The following is a 23,695-nucleotide window of genomic DNA, read 5'->3' on the forward strand; positions in this document are numbered from 1 at the left end:
TAAAATGAGTCAGCCGTGTATTAATGCAATCAAAAAATCTATATATTAGGCTAAATTAAGAAAAGGATAGCTTCTAGGAATAAGCAGACAATAATTCCTCTGCCCTCTGCCCTTGTCAAACCACATCTGGAATATTATATTCAGGTACAGGTGCCATAATTTGAGGGCAGTGACAATCTGGAGATTGTGCAGAGGATTTATAGCTTGGTAAAAGGCTTCAAGTCCATGACTGATTGAGGGACATAAGGATAGTTAGCCCGGAGAAGACTCAGAGGGGACATGATAGTTCTCCAAGTTTTTGCAGGACTGTCATATGAAAAACAGAGTAGATTTCTTCTATTTGGAAGCCAAAAGGTGAAACCAGGAGCTTGAAAATGCAGAAGTGGCATATATAACTAATATCAAGAAAATTTGCTAATGGTGAGAGCAATAAAAGATGGAACAGGTCTACTGAGGAAATGGTGAGCTTCCCCTCATTGGAGGTCTGTGAGCAAAGGGCTGATGACCACTTGTCAAGTATGTTATAGTTGGGATTCCTTTCCAGTACAGGATAGATGAGATGGCTACCGAGGTCCTTCCAGCTCTCTGATTCTGAGGCTTTACATAACCTAATAAAATTTGGAATGGGGGGGAACACCTCTCTGGTGTTTGCACAAATTCCCCCAAGGGCTTTTGGGCACCACTCTTGAGTTGATCCAAGAGGAAGCCATCACAGGGCTCTACCATTTTTGCGATCCTTCTGTTAATTAAACAGATGACATTATTACTTAGGGATTAGCCATTAGTGAAGATGAGCACACATAGGAGTGGGAAGAAAAAATGCTGAGTGAAGGAGGTATTAAGCCAGTTTCAATTATTTCATAATTATGACAAGGCTTGGTACATTTCAGTTCTACCAAGTAAATGAGTTTGACTAATTTGGGACAGTTCACCATTTATTTAGACATGAATCTACTACTGCTCTTGTCTCTAAAGCAACAGTGCACTGCACCATGCAAACAGGGTTTTTAAAATTAAGTTTATAATTTTGAAAAAAATGTTATTGTGTGTCTCTTCTTTGAAAGGATTTTTGCATGTCCTGTGTACAATGCTATACATTGCTGATTCAGGAGATGAGTACAGTGAACAATCTGGGTTTTCTGGCACTTGGCATATATTGGGCAGCTAAGTGGTGCAGTGGTTAGAATGCCAGGCCTGGAGTCAGGAAAACTCATTTTCCTGAGTTCAAATCTGGCTTTAGACACTTAACTAGCTATGTGACCCTGGACAAGTCACTTCACCTTGTTTGCCTCAGTTTCTTCATCTGTAGGGTAGAGAAGGAAATGGCAAACCACTCCAGTATCTCGACAAGAAAACCCCAAATGGAGTCAGGAAGAGTTGGACGTGACTGAACAACTGAACAACTGCTATATTTATGCTAATATATAAGTATAGATACATAGGTGGTGCATTGGATAGAGCACAGGACTTGGAGTAAGGAATACTCGAGTTAGAATCCTGCCTCAGACACTTCTGAGTTGTGGGACCTGGGGCAAGTGGCTTAAGCTCTCTGGATCTGTTTTCTCATCTGTAAAGTGGGGTTAACAGTAGCACCTACCTCACAGGGTTGTTGTGAATTTCAAATGAGGCAACACGTAAAATGTTTAGAAAATTTTAAAGTGCTATATAAATGCTAGCTACATCAGCACAGTGTCCCCAAAGGTCTTAGTGCAGTTTTAAGTCATAAAATTACACTAAGATTTTTGAGAATGTGTGTGCAGTGTGTGAAATCTAAATTGAGTATAAAAGAAGATCTGATTTCCATTAGTGTAGGTAGAGTTTCAAGTTCTTGTGGCCAAAAGTATTTTAAAAAATCATTACTTAGTCATAATTAGGAATTACTTAGTAACTTGCTAGATGGGCCTTTAGGAAATTAGACTGACTGGTCCTAGGCACAACAGGTGTGGGAGTTATTTATACAAACTCTTCAACTTGGCAGGATTTGCCAGAACTTGTACCCTATTAGTTTAGTCTTAGCGAATCCAGGGTAACTTCACAATGAGACACTGCTGTTGAACTGGAGTGTAAGATTGTAAAAGGACAAGAATAATAGCACCTATTTTGTAGAGTTGCTATGGGGAATCAAAAGAGATAATGTATAATGCAAATTGCAAACCTTAAAGTACTATGTAAATGCTAGCTATTATTATTTTTATTGTATCTGCAGTTTGGATCTAAATGTATTTGACATCTAAAATATACATACATCTAAAATAAATTTATAACTAGATTTGACATCTAAAATATATGTATCTAAAGATATATGTGATGGCTAAAAATGTTTGATATTCCAATATGTTTGGTATTCTTTTATCTAAAATGTATTTTATATCTGAAATACATTTTGACCTATCTTTGATATTTAAAATATATATTTGATCTTTATGAAGTGGATCTTTTAACACTGCTTTCTTCAGACCAGATGAATGTTAAAAGGGTCAATATGTCACTAAGTGATTTGTAGTGAGAATGTTTTATAGCCAAACTGCACACAGACTAAGATAAACAATAAGTTTTTCAAGATTTTGCTTGGGCAAGCTCTATTTCAAGTGTGTTTGTGGTTTTGTTGTTGTTGTTTTTTTGTTTTTGCTTTTGCTTGCACCCTTACCTGGAACTCTTGCGCTGCAAAACCTCCTTACAGTAGTTTTCCCCCAAGTTTGGCCTCTTCATCTGATCATAAAAGCCAAATAATTATAGGACTCTTCCAATTAGATTCTGTTATAGAACCAAAGCACTGAATATTTGACTACATCACATGGAAACATGAAACCCAGAAGAGTTTTATGCCCCCAGGCATGTTGTACCTTCTATTCTAATAATTCTGATGAGGATTATATGTATAAATGGCCTTATTCTTGCTAGCTTTTGCTAACTATTATTTTCAAAATGAAATGAAGACACTTAGGGATTTTGTCTTCTCCTTAGTTTATGGCCTGAGTGTTGGAGGATTGTTGAGTCTGAAGACAATGAGGGAAGTAGAAGAAATAGCACTTCATCAGTTTAGAAAGAAGACTATCATACTGACATTCATTCAACTATGCTTGAAAAATGGTTTTGCTGTTGTATTGGTAGAAACTACCATAATGGATCTCAGTGTGTCTCTAGATTTCAGGAAAGATAAATTTGCTGAGTATGGTGGCACAACCTGTGATCCTTGCTACTTGGGGGGTGGTGTGCTTAGCACAGTGGGCTAATCCAATCAGGTGTCAGCACTAAGTCCATCATCAATAGAATGAGCCTCAGCTGGTGGTGGGGGAATGGGAAAGGGATTGCTTAAGGAGGAGTAAACTATCCCAGGTTGGAAAGGGAGCAGATCAAAGCTTCTTGGACACTCAGACTTCTATGACAAAGTGGGATCAGCCTTTATTTTTGTTGTTTGCCTTTTGTTCTTGAAGAGGACCAGTGACATCAGGAGGGTGATGTCTTGACTTGTAAGTGAATTGGATTTAAGTGAGGCCAGGCTGTGCAAAGTCATCAGCCTCACTCTCTCCTCTATGGTCATCTGAGTCCAGTAGTGAGACAGGTCAGGACCATTTGCAGTCTGAGCAAAATAGGGAGACTTATAAAAATGATGAGATTAAACCTCTACCATGTGTTCTTTTTCTTTTTTCTTTTTTTTTAAACTTTGGATAACTTCATGATATGACTTAAGAAAGTTCTAGTTTGTACCTGTAAGAGTCTTCTCCTCTAATTCCAACAACAAGAATTACTGCTGTGTTTTAAGGTTGATCTTTGGAAAGCTGGACTTCAGTTTTCTTGAATCTATACTTACTAGTTGGTCATGTGCATTTGTCATCTTCCAATCATCACCCATTAATAGTAGTGTCTGTTTACTCTTCCTTATATCTTTACTCTTTTTCTGTTTTGTGCCAGTTGATTCTCTCTTCCCACTCAGTTTTGTTTTGTTTTACTGTTGCTCGGTTTCAGGATTATTCAAATGATCATGTCTATAGGTCAGAAATTTTGGTGCTAAAGAAAAGTCACCCTTAGTTTCATGGCTAAAAGGATATGGATTTTCTGAAAGTATGGACCCAGTGAACACTATTCTAGGGGTGGTCACTAATTATAGGTCTAAATTGACCATTTGAGCAAAAATGGGGGACAATAATATAAAAGCACATCAGGTGGAGAGATATGGGTCTACATCTGCCCAGTATAATGTCATCCTATTACTGCCATCTTATTCATTATACTGTAATAATTCACTTTGAGATTTTGAGGTACTATATCTGTCTAAATTTCTTTCTACAGGACAAACATCTGCTGGATTTGTTTGCATGAAATAATATCTTTTATCTAAACCATAGAGTACATGCACATATTTTTATCGTTTCCTTAAGTTTTCTCAAATGGTGATTAGTGTTCAGCAAGCTAGGTAAGTCTGGGTTTGTCACAGGAGAATCATAAAAAGTGCCAGGAGAACAACTGTTCCCTTTCAATAGAAAACAAACATCTCCCATAGAATACAAATAACATTAATGAGAAAGATCATGTTTCACCAGTAATTCTCAGGGCTGCACAAAATGTGAGTTAAGGAGTGAATTATCCTTTTGAGAAGATCTGGGAGGATCAGGGAGAACCTCTAACACTACACAAGATTTTCATTCACTCAGTTTTTTTTTTTCATCAAATATTAAAGTGATTTCTAAGGATCACAGGAAAAAAAATACCTGTTTTTCAATAAAATGACTAGATTGCAACTCAGTTCCCAGGAGACTATTTACAGAATTAATCTTTGAGACTATGGAATATTAGAGAAATGTAATGAGAAGCAGAAATATATGTATAGATAGTTTTTATGTGTATGTCTACATATTCTTTAGTGTTCTGATGCATAAACCAGCAAAGGCATGAATTATGAATGGGAAGACATTGCTAATTGTGGACTAGGGTTTCCCAGAGAAGAAAAATATATTTGTATGTTTGTTCAGAGGAATGGCAGCTAAAGGAATCTTTAGTCGGGGAGGAAAACCTTTTCAGTGGTTTTTTATAAAGACTAAAGGTAGGTCAGTCAACTTCCAATCATTGTTCTATAATCAAATTATAGTCCTTAGTGAAAAAAATATAATAGCCTGACCAAATCCTTGTATCTTTTTGCTCTTATAAAACCATTCAGCAAGGTTGATAGGGTGCAGCAAACACACAAAGAAGGTTGATCGCACCCTAAGATGCTGTGGTCCCCTCAGTTTCATTCAAAAGTTGTTTACTTTTAAAGTTGCTTTTTGATATTGGGAGTTATTTCAGGCTCAATATCAAAGCACTACTTCTAACTCACCAGAAAGAATGGTACTATCCAATTAAATGAGTAGTTACCCTGATACAGTTTGTAGATTACAGGCCATTTTCCCCTCTACATGAAAATTTGTACATATTTAAATAGTTTTCTTAAGAAAGTGTCAGAAATCTGGGTTTGTTCCTTGCCTCTCCTTTCCTTCCCCTTCGATTATCATTTTATTATCCCAGACATTGGAACTTTTTATTTATGGTCTATAGAATTAGAGTATAGTTACCTAGGATAAGTATATTTTTATTTGGATAAACAAGTTCAAAAATAAAATGAAAACAAGAAGAAAATAGATTGGGTTTTCTGCATTGGTGACACCTGAGCTTAGTTCAATTTCTTAAGCAGCTGGAGTTGGTTTCATTTAATTCTTTGGAAAGTTACTGGCCTGAGTGTGAAAGCACCTGCAAAAAATGAGTCATTTCAGATCCTGGGCATGGATCTACTGCCGGGAAGGGAGTAACACAATATCCATGCAGTATTCCTTTCTTCTTGGAGAGAATGCAGGTGCAGTGGCATACCCCAATAATGTGTCTTTGCATATATTTAAGAAACAGTAAAAAAGCAAAATGACTCTGAACACCAACTTACATATACCTTTTCAGACTAAGCTTTTATTTTTAATATTACAAACCAGTTTTCTTTATTCACAAACCACTGTAGTGATATAAACACTAATTTCTAAAGACAGATATACACATTTTCTGGGTTTGCAGATTTTTTTGTTGTTTAGAAGTCACTATATGCCACACATGGTATTAATTTTTCCCATAATTCATAATATCAGTAGTTATTTATATAAGTGAAAACATTCCCAACATATACTGTAAAAAAAAAAAAAACCTTTTTTCTTACATCTCAGACATACATTTTAAAATGACTTATTGGAGTCTTGTAAGGAGCTTTCTAAACAAAATATTCTGCATCATTGGTTGGCACCCACATCTTTTAAATAATTTTACTAAAACCACTTAAATCATGGGGGGAAGTGCATCTCATCAGTGGAAATCAAAATTGCAAATAAATTTGGTTATTACCAACATATTTATAATTTGGTGTATGTAATTTCAAAAAAATATGGCATTTCCACATTTTTCATTTGAAGCTACTTAGGAAAAAGAAGTTCCCATTTTATTGTCCCAATTGGGATGCCTTAGCATTTTGGTAAATTTGATTTCCTTAAAAATATTATCCAGGCCACTTGTCTTTTCACACATTTGGTTTTACAGGTGGAGGAATGACCATGTCATATTAGTTCTATATCATTCCTCAACCAGTGGAAATTAATGTTACGTACCCTTTTTTTTGTTCATTAACATCTTTCTCTTTTTGAGATGTTTATTTTCAGTCTTAGATATCAATGCTACAGAAACTTTGTTTTCAAATCTTGTGAAACTTTATTGATGGTTTATTGTCCAACTGATCATATTGCATGCACATACGATGACAAGAGGAAGCTGGATCACAAACACTTTTTTGTTTTTGTTTTTGTTTTTTTTGTTTTTGTTTTTGTTTTTTTTTTGTTTTGTTTTTTTGTTGTTGTTGTTAAAGCAGAGTTGTTATAGCAAGTTGGCAGGTTCACAGCGGTGAGTTGATAACTTAGTAAAGTGCATGCCATAAGGCATGCACTAGTACACATGAGAATATAACTATTAGCAACAAAACTGTAGCGAGACAGTTTCCTGCTTTATTTCTTTAAATACAAAAAACAGGAAGACCCGTGACAAACACCCCAACTTAGGTTAACTTGTAAACAGGACAACATGGAAAGAGTCCAAACATATGCACAGACAAACTGCAAGTTTTTCAACTGTGTTTGAATCTGCCACCTTGGCCCCTTCCCCAGGTTAAGTAGATGAGCTTCTAAGCAACCCAGGTGTGAGTCACTTTCATGCATGATGCTCTAGAAGGAGAAGATAGCCCTACTTTTGCTCCCATCTGAAATTTGTCCTGGGCCTGACAATGAACAAAAAAGATGTTGGTTTGGATTTCTTTTTTTTTGTGGGTGGGTGGGGTACAGAAGGAAGGGGACAGGTTTTCACGGATTGAAAAATTGCAGATTGTTTACACGACACAGTCATGTTTCAAAAAGTACCAAGCTGATGAAAATACCATGATTATCTCTACTCAATGATTGCAATACTTGTAAAATGCTTATATAAATTTGAATATGATTATCATGTAATTCCATAAAAATGATACGTCTGTCTCTAACAGTTGTTCTACTAGGCTAAATCTAAAGCTTCATAGGCTGTGTTTCTAGAACTTAACAACTCCACTGCACAGATGTAAATTTTATACATTTTTTTTACTGGTACAAAGAATTTAAGTTTTTATTACTTTCTTTTTTGGAAAAAAAGAAAAAAATAGAAACAGTGCTTTTATCACCTTTTATTAATGTTTTTTTTCCCTCCCATAATATAAAAGTCAGCAATGATATCAATAATTTATTATACTGGAAGAAATATAAAAAGAATGCTTATTAATGGCCTAACTAGCAGTTTTTGCCTAAATAACTAGTTATGGTTAAATAGCTGAATACTGCCTGGTGGAATGGTTTAAAAGGGTGGGCTTGGACAGCTTTAATCAGATTGTATGTACAAGTGTCTCTAGAAGCACCCCCTATAACAACATAACCTTTGGCTTGGAACAAACAAGTGAATAATTTACGACAGTTGATAAATGATAGTTGGTGCAGTGGGGCCCGTTTTAACTTCATCAATTTAGTTACTTTTTTTTAGCCAACCCCCTCCCCCAGTCCCTTTATCCCTGTTTCCCTCCCACCCCTCCCTTTTCATAAACTAAAATAAATGTAGATGCAGAAAAAATGACTACTGTAGTCACTTACACTCTTACAAAACATGTGATAATCCCAATAGCTTAATATTCAGCATATATAATTCATTTACATGATATAGCACTCTTGATTGTGGCCCTAAAACAGTTTTTATTCATATCTAGCAGCTTTCTAGATCAACCACAAAAACTTCTACAGCCAGCAATCAAACTACGGAACCTTCAGAAATTAAAGACCCACAATATTAAAATACACAGAACAAAATATCTGAGGTATAAGATAAAAAATGTAATTTTTTTCCTCTTTTTTAGAGTTGCTAAAATGATGCACTACTGCATGTATTGCAATACCCGGGCCTCGGAAAGCTTCCTTTCTCCCCACATTGGAAGGTTTTTATGGTTTTGTCATTTAGTATGGAGCAAAACGGCTGTATCCCCCTCGGTATATACTAGCCTGTAATGAAGAAAGAACGAGACCCACATCATCAGCATGGCTCCTAGTCTTGGCATCAGTCAAGGGTGCAAAAGCATTCTGAAACAAAGCAATTTGATGGATTGTTTTTTACATTTTACTTTTTTAACAAGTGGATTAGCAAAAAGCCTAATGTTTAAAATAAATTTTTAAAAAAAGAAAATGAAAAATAAGCAGAGAGTGCATGGGAGGCTTTGGGTATACTTTGCTCCTTCCCATCCATCCCCAAATTCCACACTAGTATACTTATCAGCCCTAAAAGGGTTACTCAGATCATAATTGTTCTAAGAAAGCCAACTCTGAGGGAAATCTTATTTCAAGAAATCCCATTATTATGAAAATATGTAGAATCTCTATAACCAGGAGACTTCCAAGCCCCAGGTCATAGCTCTCTTTGAAGAAGATATGAGACACTGAAATTTAATTGTAATAAAATTATTTTGATTTTAAACAGTCCCTTGGAGTTTAATGAGATGGAAGCGGACTTAAAACTGGAGAAGAGGAAGTGGTCTCTATTTACTTGTCTCTACTATTATAGACTGGACCTTGACTACACTTTTTTTTTTGGTGGAAAAAATTAATATAATTGGTTGAATTCAAACAGCTGGCTGTTTGACTATAAATTAGATTTTTGTCTGTCTACTACTATCTCCAAACTATTTTTTGGTGCAATCATAACTGTACTTTATATTATGGTAGATCAAAGTAGAGACAGCAGTATGGAATAGTGGAGAGAGCCCTGGATTTGGAATCAAAAGATTTGGGTTTAAATGATAGGTCTGCTACTTACTACCTATAAGACATCATCCTTCTGCCCTTAATAAATAAAGGTTAAGTTAAATAAAGTTTAAGTTAAATAAAGGTTAAGAACTCTTAATCTAGTCTGTGTTCTGACTCCTTTAGCAGCTTGGCAAGGCATTCTCAGAATGTTTTTAAATGCATAAATAAAATAAATAGGATTACAAAGTAAACCATTGGTATAGAAATAAAGATGTATCTTTTTTTCCTGTTCAAGTTCATGGACCCCCCCTGAAATCTATCCATGGGCTCCTTAGGTGGTCTGTAAATCCAACATTAAGAATTCCTGGTTTGGATGATCTGTCTCTAAGACCGCTTCCAATTCTAGGTCTTTAATAGGACTCAAATCATTCATTCATATTATTCTGAGTCAGTGTCAGTTCTACCGCTTAGTAACTTGGGCAGTCCATTATCTCTTCTTTCCTTCCTTTTTAAGTGGGTGGAATGGAACTTCAAAAATACTTTGAGAAGGTAGTTGGAGGGAAAAAATAGTTGATGTAGGTAAGCTTGTGCTGAATAGCTTCTAAGTAATGGCTATATTTCTATAACCAAACAAAAAGTAATTTCCCATTATGACTAACAATGGGCACATCATGGCACGTAACTGATTACTTTCTCTTGCAAAAGTACTGGCAATTCAATTGAAAACCTAGGAGGACGTGTTTCTGAGATGTGATTTAAATCTTTGATCTAAGCAGAAGACTGTTTGCCAAAAGCATTGTAATGATTGCATACGCTTTCATGTGATGGACACATCTTACTGTACTCAGAATTTTAGTGCATAGAATTTCAAACAAGTACACACAAATTTATCCCCACCCCTACCTCCCATTTTTAACTCCTCCCCAATTCATCACCAAACAAAAAACAAACAGAATCAAGATAATCCATTCCATTCTAATTATACTTATGAGCCAGACACACACACACACACACACACACACACACACACACACACACTCACTCTATGTTCCTCTCTCTATTTTCTTTCTTGGGCGACTATCATTTTAAACATGAACTGTAATATGGGAGGAGGAACAGTCAGGTTTTCAGCTGCCTGACAGTAGAGGCCTGGAAATCTGCAGCTTAGCTCCTCTGTAGTCTGTGGTGGGACTTGAACCTTGGGGCTATGTGAATGAAAAGCAAGGGAAAAAAAAAAAAAAAAGAAAAAAAAAGGTCTGCATTGACACTGCATTCCGTTAGTGATGGATTTAATTATCAAAATGACTAATTATTCCATTAAGGTAAGTGCTCAGCTAGGTGATACTTGCAAAATTAGAAATATAATAACTTACATGCACTACATTGCCAAGAAATTAAGACATTTATCAAGTTTACTGGGAGGATTAATGTGGCATTTTAGCTGCCGTTAGCACAAGAGACAAATTCAATTAAGGGAAAGTGAGAAGACGTCAACCATGCTAAGATTCCAGCTGGGGGAAGGGCAAGGGAGGAAGGAAAATGAGGAAGAGGAGGAAGGAGTCACTCACCATGGCACCAACGCCGTAGGTGGGGGCTGGAGCAAGTGTGTGGTGGTAGGGGTCGGCAGCATAAACTCGTCCGTAACTGAAAGGGAAACATAACTGAAGATTAATCAATAATAACTGTTTGCCCAAAACAAAACAAAGCAAAACAGAAACAAACAAAAAGTGGATTTTTTTTGAGGGGAACGGGGGTGAGAGGGTGGAAGGATAGGTGAATCTCTAGAAATCAGAAATACCATGATTCTCTTCCACAATCTGACAAGTAAATTCCGTATATAGATTGTATTTTCCATACTGCTTATCCAGCTGTCTCAGAGATTCGAGGGAATGGGCAGGAAGAGAATGACCAACTTTTTAGAGCTATTTGAAGAGGTCTGCCTTCCCAGAGTTAGGGGGACAGGATTTCCCCTCTCCCCTATTTTAAAGTTTTTATGCCAGTGCAGCAGGGTAAAAAGAGGGATAAGTCTTATTTTTGGATGTTGGAATTCCAAGGACAGAATAAATGTGTTTAAACAAAGCTAAAGGTATCTTTGATGGATGCTATTTTAACTTCATGGAGCCTCTGCCTTCCCCAATACTCCATTTCTTCCCAGCCAAAAACCAAAACATTTTGGGCTTTGGGATTGTGTCTAGACATTCTTTACTATCTTTTTTTTTTCCAAAGAAAAAATAAAGCTGAGAAACCATGCTAGATTTTAAACCTGTCATCCCTAAAATTTGATGCTGATGACTTGTTGCCAGGGAATTGAAGGAAGAGCAGATAATAATACGCATAGGGATTGAACTTGTGATTTCATTGGCATAGGGACTTCCAGGTAAGGAAACTCCCTCTACCAATGTTGGTCAGTGCCTACTCAATAACACAGTTTTAGAATTGTCTAGGGGCAATAGGAAGTTGTCACTTGTCCAGAATCTTCTAGTCAGTTAAATCCAAATCTTTTTTGGCCTCCAGGCTAGCTCTCTATTCACTACAACACACAGCCTTTCTAGCTAATAATAGGCTACTTTTATGTAGTACAGTAATGTTTACAATGAACTTTACATAAATTATCACATTTGAACTTGACATCTACCCTGTGAGGTTTTAATTCAAGTAATAATATTACCATTTTACAGATAAAGAAAATGAGGTTCAGAGGTTAAATGACTTCCCCAAAGTTATAAGGCTATTATGTGGAAGAGACACTCTAGAACCCAAGTTTTATCAATCTAAAACCACTGTTCCTTCTGCTACAAGGAATAAAACTAATCCATCAGAGTTCTTCAATGATCACCTAAGGATTTCTTTTGTTTCCAGAGCATATAGTACAGGGCTCATGGACATAATGAGTATACCTTTAATGGACATTTGTTGAATGGTTTTGTTGCTCTGCCCAACTTCTTCCTCAAGGCAGTTTGATGTGGCAAGTTCACACTATTTGTGAAGCCAAGTTGGGTTACTGTTCTCCTCAAACTGATGTTGGGAATTGAAGTATAAAAAGATGTTGTTAGGAGCACTTTCTGAACAAGAAAGACTCATCCTTGAAGGACAGAAGAATCATTGGCCTTGATAGTGGTAGAAATGGAAAAGCTATTTATATTAACTCATTATTAACAAGACCAGTCAGCCTCCAAACCTCTTTCTCAAATTTCTGATCCTTCCTACTCCCTCCTATACCCAGCTCTCTAGGCAGCTGGCCTATCCAGGAAATCCATCCAGAAAAACAGAGGTAGGAGGACAAATCACAACCACTGTGGATACCTTCCTCTCACTACTTCTAGGTTACTGGATTTCTCCCATGGTCTAGATGAAATGTAAGTCACCATCTCTCTTCTTTCTGGTAATATGGAAGACCAGCAGGCCTTATAATCTGCCCTTTCTGTATAACTTTCAAACCCCCTGCACTATCATCTGACCTAGTTCTATAACCTAAGGGCTCTGGAACATTTTCATCCATCCTGCAGCTGATTTTTTTTTTTTGGCTCCCCCAATTAGAATATAAGCTCCTTGAGGAAAAGGTCTGCCTTTTTTTTTTTAAACTTGTATCCCCTGCACTTAGCAGAATGCTTGGTAAATGCTTTTTCATTCACTGAGTCATTGATTCATTCATTTATCTTTTCATGAGTGTGGGCCCAGTGCTGCCTGCTCCCATTTGAAGAATATTGCAGATGGAACTGCTTCATTGAGCAGCTGGTTGCAGTAGATGACCTCTAATGCTTAGTTCCGTTCTGAGATTTTCACATAGTAGAGAGAGTGCTGGATTTAGAGTCAGGAACAACTGAGTTCAACTCCTGCTTCTGACACTAGTTATGTCACCATGGGCAAGTCATTCAATTTCTATATACCTGAATTTCCTCATCTGTAAAATTAATGGTTGCTTCAGATGGTCTTTAAGGTCCCCTGGAGCTCTGTGATCTTATGACCTCAGGAAAATCTCTTAATTGTGTCAGGTTCTTATAATGGAAAGCCCACCCTGGGGTAGCTAAGTGGCACAGGGATAGAATAGTGGGGCTGATATCAGGAAAATTTGAGTTCAAATCCAGATTCAAACATTACCAGCTGTGTGACTCTAGGAAAGTAACCAAAATGGGAATAATAATAGCATCTACTTCCCAGGACTGTTCAGAGGATCAATGAGACAATATTTGTAAAGCACTTCTCATAGAGCTTGGCCCATAACAGGCATTTAATGAATGCTTATTTCATCCATCCAGTCACCAAGCCTCCATCTCTGATCCATCATCAGTTGTGAATATAATTCAACCTTTTATAATATAGCATCCTTTCAAAGAATATTCCCTAGATCAAAATTATTTCATAGTCTAGGCAGAATACCTACCAGCCTCAGTGCCAAGAGAGCTTGCAACAGAGTTATCCTTATTTTCATGAAGAAAAACTAGGACTGACAATTGAACATTCTTTGAATCAGATAATAAGGCAGTTTGATAGAGTGGATACCACTTGTCAAGAAACCTATATTCTTAATCTTAGATCTGTTTTCCCTACTAATTCATTTTGAAATGTTGTGCAAGACAAATCCTGAGTTTCTTCATCTGTATAATGAAGGGGCTCCTTTCAACACTAACATTCTATAATTCTGCATTATATCTTTACTGACCTCTGTTTCTCAATGAAACTTAAGAATATCCAAATCCTGCACCAATTTCTCCTTTCCTTGGGATTTTTCATCAAGCTTTTTTCCTTGGAGGGAGAGGGGAATGTCCTCAAGTTCTGAGGGCCAATATAAGTGGCATAATCACTCTCAGAAGGAACAAAACACATAGGCTGCTTAATTTTCTGAACCTCATATGCACACGTAAAAAATACTTAATGAAAACTCTGGTTTCAGAAACAACGTCTAAGGTAGTTTTGATGAATAGTTGGTTGTAGGGGAAATAGAACATTAGTAATTTTTTTCGTAAAAGTAGATATGATCAGTGATCCTGGGGAAAAATTCTAATAAGAACTTGTAAAAATATATTTCATCATCTGTATTAACATGTTCATATTATATATACAAAACCATAACATCAAATATTTCAGGTCAAACTCAGAAAACTTCATGTCATGACAAACCCTAGTAACGAATTTCCCAGAAAAAAAGACCACAAATTAAATTCAACTTTTAAATTCTTGAAAATTTTGGTTTCAAATATACTGATTACTCTCCCCACTTCCTAATGTAGAAAATAATTCTGCAACTTGCACAAGATTAATGAAAACAAACACCTTTCTTCTATTACATATGCTAGCAGTAAATTGTTACTTGTGAAAATACTGGGGTCCTAGCCCATTATGAAGAGTTCACACTAACTATTTGGCAGCATATGCTTCTAGGGGGAAAAACAAGTAGGACTGAAATAGTCCCCTGTAATAAATAGACTCTTTCTCCTCAGGGTGACCTCTACCTTCAGAATGTGATGGTTTTATTATGATTAATAAATTTCATTTCCACAGAGGAAAAAGGAACAGTGTCAGCTCAAACTTAAAGCAAGAAGTCTTCTTTTTAAATGCTAATTTCTAAACATGCCCTTGTATGACACTAAGATTTAGACACAAGGTTATTAGGGAAGATTCGGACTCTATCATTACATTTGTGGTGGATATTCCAGGCATATCAATAACCTGATATCCTTACAACAGGCTAAATGCTAACCAAAGGTACATAGTCAATTCGCTTAGATTTAAATAAGAGTGATATGAGACTTCCTTATTACCAAATTATGTCCTGAACAATAACATTGATTGAGTCCTGCTCTATTTTTTGAGGATTTGGGGTGATTCTTCTGTCTTTCATCTAGACTAATCATAAAGTAAGCGATCCAGGATAAATTAAGGCTAGCTTTTGTTTTCTTTTTTAAATTATGGAAATATAAAGCACAGATTCATGAATTGCAGAAGATTGAGCTATAGGTTAATGAAAGCTGCTAGTGGAGGAGGAAGAAGATGTGTAAGAAATGAGAAAGTACCATAGTAGTAAAGGTCCTTATTGATTTATTTTCTAGCATTTCTAATTTTACTCTCAATAACGTAATACTTAAGCCCACTTTGAGGTATTCAGAAATAAGTTATCTTTGTATTGGAGATAGGAAGTCCACAATTTCACAAAATCCCAGAGAAAGCAGTGTTTTGCAAGGTAATACAATGGGTTATTTTTGCAAATACAGTGACCGAATATCCAAGTGAAAAAAAAAACACTAAATTCTTTTAAACTGCAAAAAACTAGCTTTACTTGGCTAGGATAGTAAGAATCATCTATAAACTGTGCTTGATACAGTTTCATTATAGCACGAGCTGGCAGAGCATGGAATTTACAACAACATAGTATCTCAGTCCCACCCAAGGTGTTCAGTTTTCAGGAATACCAGAATAGCCTTGGTATAGTCAAAGTTTACCACATGCTCCTCCAGCATGGACACAAAGGTAGCTTTGGAATGAGAGCTGAATCTGTTTAAATATATGCCCTTAATCTATTGTTTTTGATACTATTATGCAGGGCAATGAAACATGTCCACTGATGATATTTTGTGAAAGTGGCTTGTATCTGAGGGACACCAACCAAGTTCAAAGTACATGTTGTTATGCTTCTTATTTCTCAACAGTTGAATTATTGGAATCTGGATTGTCCCTTAGAAGGCAGTAAGCCTCACCAGCATGTCTCCTTGCCAAGTGGATGTGAATCCATTTGGCAGTCTGAACCAGCTCCTGAAGGCATGGGCTGTGTCTGTTCTTTGATCCCCATTGCTGTATCCTTGGGAGGTTCTAAAAAGGTTCTGATCAAAATCATATGGAATTTTTAGATTATCTTCTAAATTCAATTGGACTTTGAATTGAATTGAAAAATATGTATAGTAGAGCAGAAACCTGGTTTTCTAGTGTTCCTGTTTTCCAATGCCCACATGACCCTTTCTATGTGATAGTAAAGAAAATGTAAGGAATGTTATTTCAATGTAGTACAGCAGAATAGATGTTACAATGATTAAGGGGCTTTCAAAGAGTGATCCCTTTGCCACTCCTTTGTCAACAGTACTTAGAACAATAAGTGAGACAACCCACATTGGCCATATCTTACCAAAGAATTCCTTTTTGGAGAATTAGTACAGGCAAAACATAGGTTTTAGACCAATGACGAACGGAAGGATGGGGATTAGAATAACTAATATGATACAGTGTCTCTTCTTTATGATCCTTTGCAGCTACTCACCCACCTGGCATTTTATGCTCTTCATTCACCATCTGGGAATGCCATTGATTCAGGGTCCTGTGGTGCGGGAAGGGGAGTCATATATGTTCTTTACCTCCATGAGGTAGCTAGAGCATCTCTGACACAGCTAAGTATTGACTAATATGGATACAGTATGTAAAAGTACTCTGGAAAGTACAAATGGGATTCTCCCATTTCTGACAAAAAGACTAGTTTCCCATTTGTACTTTCTGGATTACTGGGAACATGGAAACGTTGAAGTGGGGGGGGGCAGAGTACTTCTGTCATCCATCTCTGTGAAGCCTGAAAACCATTTTAATGAGCTTAGTTAAATGCAACAAAGAAAGGGCTTATAAGTACATCCCAAACTTCCTAAGTATTGTTTTGCATACATGCTTTTACCTTGATAATAGGACCCACCCTGTAAGCAGTGATACTTACCTAGCTATTTTTATTTGAGTTATCAAAGCTGGCAATGACAGATTTAGGTAGTATGGAACTGGCTAGCTAAAATTCTATTCAAAGGTGAACTAGAGTCCTCAACAAGGCATATTGGGAAATTCCAGGCCCCTTTCATAGGATAAACTGCTCACTATACCGCATAGCCCAAGATCCAACTTCAAGACTTTCTGGGGGAAAAAAAAAATGAGGGAAGGAAGGTGAAGACACCTTCCATCCTCTTCTTCTATCTTCCAGCTAAACCCCTTTCCTAGGCTGATGAGACTTTTTGAAATAATAATAGCTCACATTTCTTCAGCTTATTAAAGTTTGCAAAGTACTATGCAGACATTATCTCATTTTATTCTCAAAACATCCCTGTGAAGTAGGTGCTGTTATTGTCACCTGGTTTTACAGGAGAAGAAACTGAGGTGAAGAGAGGTAAAATTAGTTTCTTGTGGGGGGATGTCACACAATGTCGGAGGCAGGATTGGAACTCTGGTATTTCTGACTCCAAGGCTGGAGCTAAATCCATTGTAGTGCTGCTTCTCAAATGAAAGTCAGATTATGTTGGGAAGAATCAGTCTACTCTCTTCACTTTTTTCTTAGTAATTCTTTTATTCAGGACACGTGATTAAGGGTCTGACCGCCTTTGGGTGAACAGTATTCCCTCCAGAATAAGCCATGTCCTATGGGGGCTCTGGCTGACTGTCTCAGGCAATGATAGTAAAGATCTTTGGTAGCTGAAAACAAAGATCCAGAATCAGATTGGATAGAGGGAGAAAGGAGAGTTGACCTTTCTTTCAAGCACTGAAAAGTTCTAGGGAGAGAGAAATTTAGAGCTCTTTTTCTATACTTTGACTAGCAGTGTCAAGTCCTACGTAGATGTAGAGAGAGAGGTACTTGCCCTGACTCAAACCCCAGCCTGTCCAGTTTTAGCGAAGAGGTGATATAGAGTCTGATACCATTTGCTTCACTTCATTATTAATTGGTAATCACAAATTTAATAAGAAGTTTAAACATTTTTTAAGGTATTAGGCTTTTTTGCAAAAAAAACAAAAAGAAAAACACTCATCATTTCTGTGGTAGCAGAGTTTGAGCAACCAACTTTTGCTTTGTGGCCTCAGTATACATTAGACTGATTTAAGGCAAACACACAAACAAAATGTGAAAGGTTATTTAACTAGGATATATTCATGCTGAAGGGATGCTTCATTGAATAATAGCAGATATTTCTAACACATGGACATATAAAATACCTTTCAAATCCCATCCTTAAAAAGCACTCTGATCCCAGCAGCTAAGGAATAACTTTCTCATTGGATGACTCTCTTAAGATGATAGATTGCCCAAGATGAAAACACATCCATACACCCCCTCGAGAGATGTATACAAACACTTACTATGTCTCAGTTCCACTATAAGAAGACCTTTGAGTTGTAAGTGTCCCATTAATAAATCATGAAACCCCAGCTTTACTGAGTTTCATCAGGTTACCTTCTGTGACCGGCTATACAGAGTGACCTACAAGTGCACCTGAGAAATACAAGCCGTCAGAGGGATAATGGCAAACAGGTCTGCCAATGTTTCCACCACTAGGTGAGAAGGAAGGATTAATTGAAACTCCCTTCAGAAGAACATTGGATAAGTTAAGGGGTCACCGATACCAATCAGTCGATGCCACCATCACACACCTTTTACTTTAACAATGGCTAGGAGCAGGAAGAAATTACAGAGTTCACAGATGCTGAATGTCACAATTTGTTAATAGCAGTAAAATGTTCATTCAAAGGCTATCATAAGGAATGTGTGAATAAAGTTTACCTATGAACATTAGTAGAACACTTTCCCATTCCTTCCTCAACAGATTGGCCACAGTTTTAATTGGAGAAAAGAAGTACATACATCATAAGCACTGATGTGACCAAATCTTACTGTTCTAAGAGCTGTAAAAGGCTAACTTTTTCTTATCGTGGAGTTCACTGACTTAGTGGAATTGTGTGGATAAAAATCAAGATAGCCAGAAAATGCTTTCAAATGTAGCAAACACCCCCAAGTGGAACAAAAGAAGAAATGAGAACAGATTTCTGAGATTAACACTCTGGTATTATCCAAAATCAACTTGGAAGTATCTGGAATTCTGTTACTACCAGGCTACTTAATTTGCATTTACTGTAATCATTTTTATGAATTACTTAGCAAATCTTGTACAACCTCATGGATTTATGCAATCAGGAGAAAAGCCTGCTTAGCACTTACTAACCAGATCTCTGAAGAGTGGATGTGTCCATTTGTGTAGACACACACAATAGGTATATGTATGTAGAGATATGTATATGCAGATATATATATGTATATATATGTATATATATATATAAAACTTATACATGTGTGTGAAGGTGTATATATTTGTCTATATTATAACATTATATTATGTTATATTATAGACATTCAAAGTGCCTAGCAGAAATGATTTTTTGGCTAAGGCAAGTTTGACTCCATCATCGTCCTTATGAATATAATCATGATCTTCTAACATGGAAACTTAAAGTTGACTAGAGATCCTTGTTTCCAGGTTTTTCTGAGCAGAGAAACAGTACAAAGGAAGAAATAGCTCACATGGTCATAGAATAATAGATCTAGCTGGAAGAGCTCAGAGACCATCTATTTTAACACTCTTGTCCTATAGACAAGGAAACTGAGGCTCAGGGATATTAAGTGACTTGTCCACAGACATACAGGTAGCATCAGAGGCAGGATTTGAATCCAAATCCTATGACTCCATAGCTAAAACTATTTTATGCTTGGACAAACCCTTGACTTACCATATATCCAAGACTAAAAGGCCTATAATTCTCTGCTTTAGTTTCTTGGCTTTTCTGTCCCTGTGGGGCCACCTTCCTTTCCCATTCTCTGACAGTGTGTTGTTTGACTTCTTCCTCCCATATTCTGTTCACATCTTTCTTCTATCTAGATGGTACTCTTCAACTGTGTCCAGTTTCCTTTGTCCAATACATCCAGGTCAAAACATTTAAGGATCATAGATTTAGAGCTAGATGAGGCCTGCCTCAGAAGTCCACCCCTTTCATTTTACCATTGAGGAAATTGAAACCCATCGAGGTTAAGGACTTAGTGAAAGTCACAGTTAGGAAGCATCAGAAATGGGGTTTGAACCTGCTGCAGACTCCAGAATCAGTGCTCTTTCTATTATAGCACACTATGCTTTCCTGATTTCCCCTTCCACTACGTTATTCAATCTTCATTCTGTAGTTATACATGGTTGATTTTTGCTTATATGCTGCTTGATATGCTCACCATCTTGTTTATAAAGTATCTATATAATATATATATATATATATATACACACACACACACCAACTGCTTTGTAAACTTCTGAAGGTAGGACTCCTGTCATTTGCTTCTTTTGGATTCCCCGATAGCACCTTATATAATACTGTACACATAGCAAACAATCAGTAAATAATGAATGAGCAAAGGTTTCCCTATCTGTAATTTGGGCACCCAGCAATGGTACTGGGCGTCAGAGATTGCAAAATAGCACTTTACCTATGTACATTATACAATCCCACACAAAATATTTGAGATATAAAATTAGGATACACAGCCAACTCCCAATTAAGTTGATATGTGGATCACCCACAGAGAAATTTTAATCCCAGCCTAGGTTTCACCTAACAGAGTTGTGTACACTCAAGAATTACTAGGCTCATTATAATGACACAAAACATGACTAGTAAGGTAAAACTGATATCAAATCATATAATGCATTTCAAAGCCAAACAGAAATGATCTTTCGATTATCTGGTGTTTTAGATTATCTGCATCACTGGCCCACTTCATTAATGAAAATAATTGGGAATTGACTGCATATATACATGCATAAAGTACTCTGACACAGAAGCTATACTGATAGATGAAATTATTATTACTTGCAATTCATTATCAAAATGATGTAAAGCACACAAACTATTGGGTCACCCTGATCTGTAATTTACTCTGAGCCCCCTCAGAGCTCTTCTGAGCCCCATGGCACATCCTGGTTGAGAACCCACTGGGGCTATGGCTACAAGGCCAAAGTGAAAGGAAAGAGCTGAGCCCCTTAATTTGGATAATTAATTTAGAAAAATGATTCTTTAGCCACTGCAACTTTTAAAATGTTGCTTCTTGCTGCCACTTATGACCTTCCCAGTCTTGGAATGTACAACTCAGAGGAGAAACAACCACAAAGATGCTAAACTTTTCTACTGATGACAAAAACAGCCCCAAAATACTTGAATGTAAGTGCCTTAGGACACTTCATGGACACAAATGACAAATTTCTGAAGTCTAGAGATGAAAGCTTTTTTCATTGTGGTTGTGTGTGTGTGTGTGTGTGTGTGTGTGTGTGCTGGCGCGGACGTGCACGTGAGAGAGGGAAAGAGAGAGAGATTGAGATCAATTTATACTGAACCATACTTTCTTGTAGGCACATAAGTGGCTGCCAAGGCCTAGTTTGATCAAAGCTGTTCATGTAGTTAGTGGCCCAACCAAAATAATCAACTCTCTTTTCAATTCTCATTCATACTTATGGCCCATCTTCCACTACCATGAGCCAACCTTGACCAAATCCCATAGTATCATATAGACTTGGATGCAGGGAATCTGTGGCCTAAGCTGTAGGGAAGAATTCTTCTTTCCCATTGTACTGTCTTGAGCAGCAGTTGGCTTGTAAGAGTACTTTGATGTCAAAGAGGCAAAACCTATATAAATATAGAGGTAAATAGGTAGACTGACTATTTTGTGTTCGTTAGGGTTAATGGTACATTGCCTGAAATGGATCTCCACTGAAATTTGTATCCTTCTGGAGAAAAAGAATAGCATGACTGGAACGACAGACAATTTAGTGACCGGTATAAAGCAGGATGGGCTAAGAAAATAAATGTCCCCATAAGTACAATGCTGTAAACTCAGAATGCTTATAAGACCAGTTTATTTTACAAGGCTAGAAAAAGCAAAATAGGCATTTCAGCATTCCCCTAAAAGAGGAACTATCAAAAATTATAACCTCTCCTTCAGGAAGCATGCAGTTTGGTGTGACTTTGAAAGCTGAAGAAAATGATTATTCCGTGTGTGTGTGTGTGTGTGTGTGTGTGTGTGTGTGTGTGTGTGTGTGTGTGTGTGTGATAAGATTGAGTCACATACTTAATCTATCATCTTTTGATTTAAGCCATATAGATGGCATTTTACATCTAGCCAACTTTGCTGTTGGTGACAGGCATAAACAACACAAACATTACAACTCCTTATGAGAATTTCAGCCACAAATACCATCAGACATTGTAATCTGACATTTTAATTAAGTGCTTGTAGTTGTGAGTATCTCACATCTTATATGATGCCTTTAACTCTGAAGAGTTAAAGATCTTAAAGCAATGTCTCCTGGCCCTGAAACCCAAGCAGATACAAGTGCTTAACTGGTCAAAAGTTAGAAACCCCACAGGAGTACTATGAGAGCAGTACAGGAGTAAAGAGAGGTAAATTTTGTATTTAAAATTAATATAAAAGATTAAGGAGTTTGTTCCATTAGCAGGTGGACACACTAGGTGTTCTAATGATTTTCCAGGCATGTATGAGATGGAATTTTATCCCTTCTAAGAAGCAGTCTGGCAAATAGTCATTTCTTCATGGTGCATCACAATTCACATTGCATAAGTAAAAAGACTGATTTCATTTATTTTTGGCTCCCTTAAAAAAGTGGTGGATGTTGGGGGAAATAATAAGCCAAGTGATCAATCTAGGGGACTTATTTACAAGAATGATTCAAAATAACAATGTTTAGAATTTTCCAAAGGCACAACAGATATTTATATTCCGAGGAAACAATATGGACAAATTATCTTTAATTTCTAAATTTAACTAGCATCAGTTCATTACCCTATACTGTAGCAGGCAACCAATCAACCCCTTTTTATCACTTTCACCAAAAACATTCTGCTTTTATAAAGGTGACAATTTACCAGATCTCTCCTAAGTAATGTTTCATGCCTAAACACATTCAAGTGAAATAAATGGCATTTTAGAATATACAAACAGTTTAAAAGGGGAGTTAAAAAGGCTTCTGAAAATTAGCAGATATATGAATTATAGGACATTTTAAACCAAAACATCTTTTTAAGCAATTCCTCTTTTAATTGAATATACTTTTCCCCTTTTAAGCATCTAGGGCAGTTGAAATCCACTCCAGTATAGGAAGCCAGAAAACACTCTACTACATATTTTAGTGAAGAGATAATGTCTCACCAGGTCTTACAGAGAGAAATGGAATCCTGAGATTGGATACTTAAGAGCATTATCAAATTTGTTTTATATAATTTAATATATTGTACTATCAATTTAAATAGTGTGCTTTGGGGTAAAGGGTGTCTCATGTTACTAATTTGAGACTTTAACCATTTTTTCTACATTAAAAAAATCAAGTTCCCTTTAGAGAATATAATTTCTGACCACAAAAGGATATGACTGCAGCATCTGTTGGATATACAAATTAAATGGTTTCATAGTATAAAGGAAGGCTTTGATTTCAGAATTGGAGAGTTTAGAAAGATCATGAGGTGTTTTTATTTTATTTTAATTTTAGATCACTGTTCCCTTCTTTCCATTGCCTATTCCCTCAGAAACAATGTAAGAACTAAGTAACTGGAGG

General features: G+C 36.6%; 1 protein-coding gene across 4 annotated transcripts in view; it reads right to left on the reverse strand.

The window, feature by feature from the left end:
* Positions 1-8,525: 8,525 nt before the first annotated feature.
* RBFOX1 (RNA binding fox-1 homolog 1) overlaps positions 8,526-23,695 on the reverse strand; it is a 411,528-nt gene continuing 396,358 nt past the window's right edge. The window contains exons 12-13 of one of the 4 annotated variants that reach the window (XM_027839403.1): positions 10,877-10,952; positions 8,526-8,570 (exon numbers count right to left, since the gene is read on the reverse strand). In XM_027839403.1, the coding sequence (XP_027695204.1) occupies positions 8,526-8,570; positions 10,877-10,952 (121 nt within the window). Of the gene's footprint in view, positions 8,649-10,365; positions 10,514-10,876; positions 10,953-23,695 lie in introns of those variants that run through there. The other 3 variants (XM_027839401.1, XM_027839400.1, XM_027839402.1) reach the window with 3 other exon arrangements.

Source organism: Vombatus ursinus, unplaced genomic scaffold (assembly GCF_900497805.2).
Source record: "Vombatus ursinus unplaced genomic scaffold, bare-nosed wombat genome assembly UNPS02014832.1, whole genome shotgun sequence".
Classification (NCBI taxonomy): Eukaryota; Metazoa; Chordata; class Mammalia; order Diprotodontia; family Vombatidae; genus Vombatus; species Vombatus ursinus.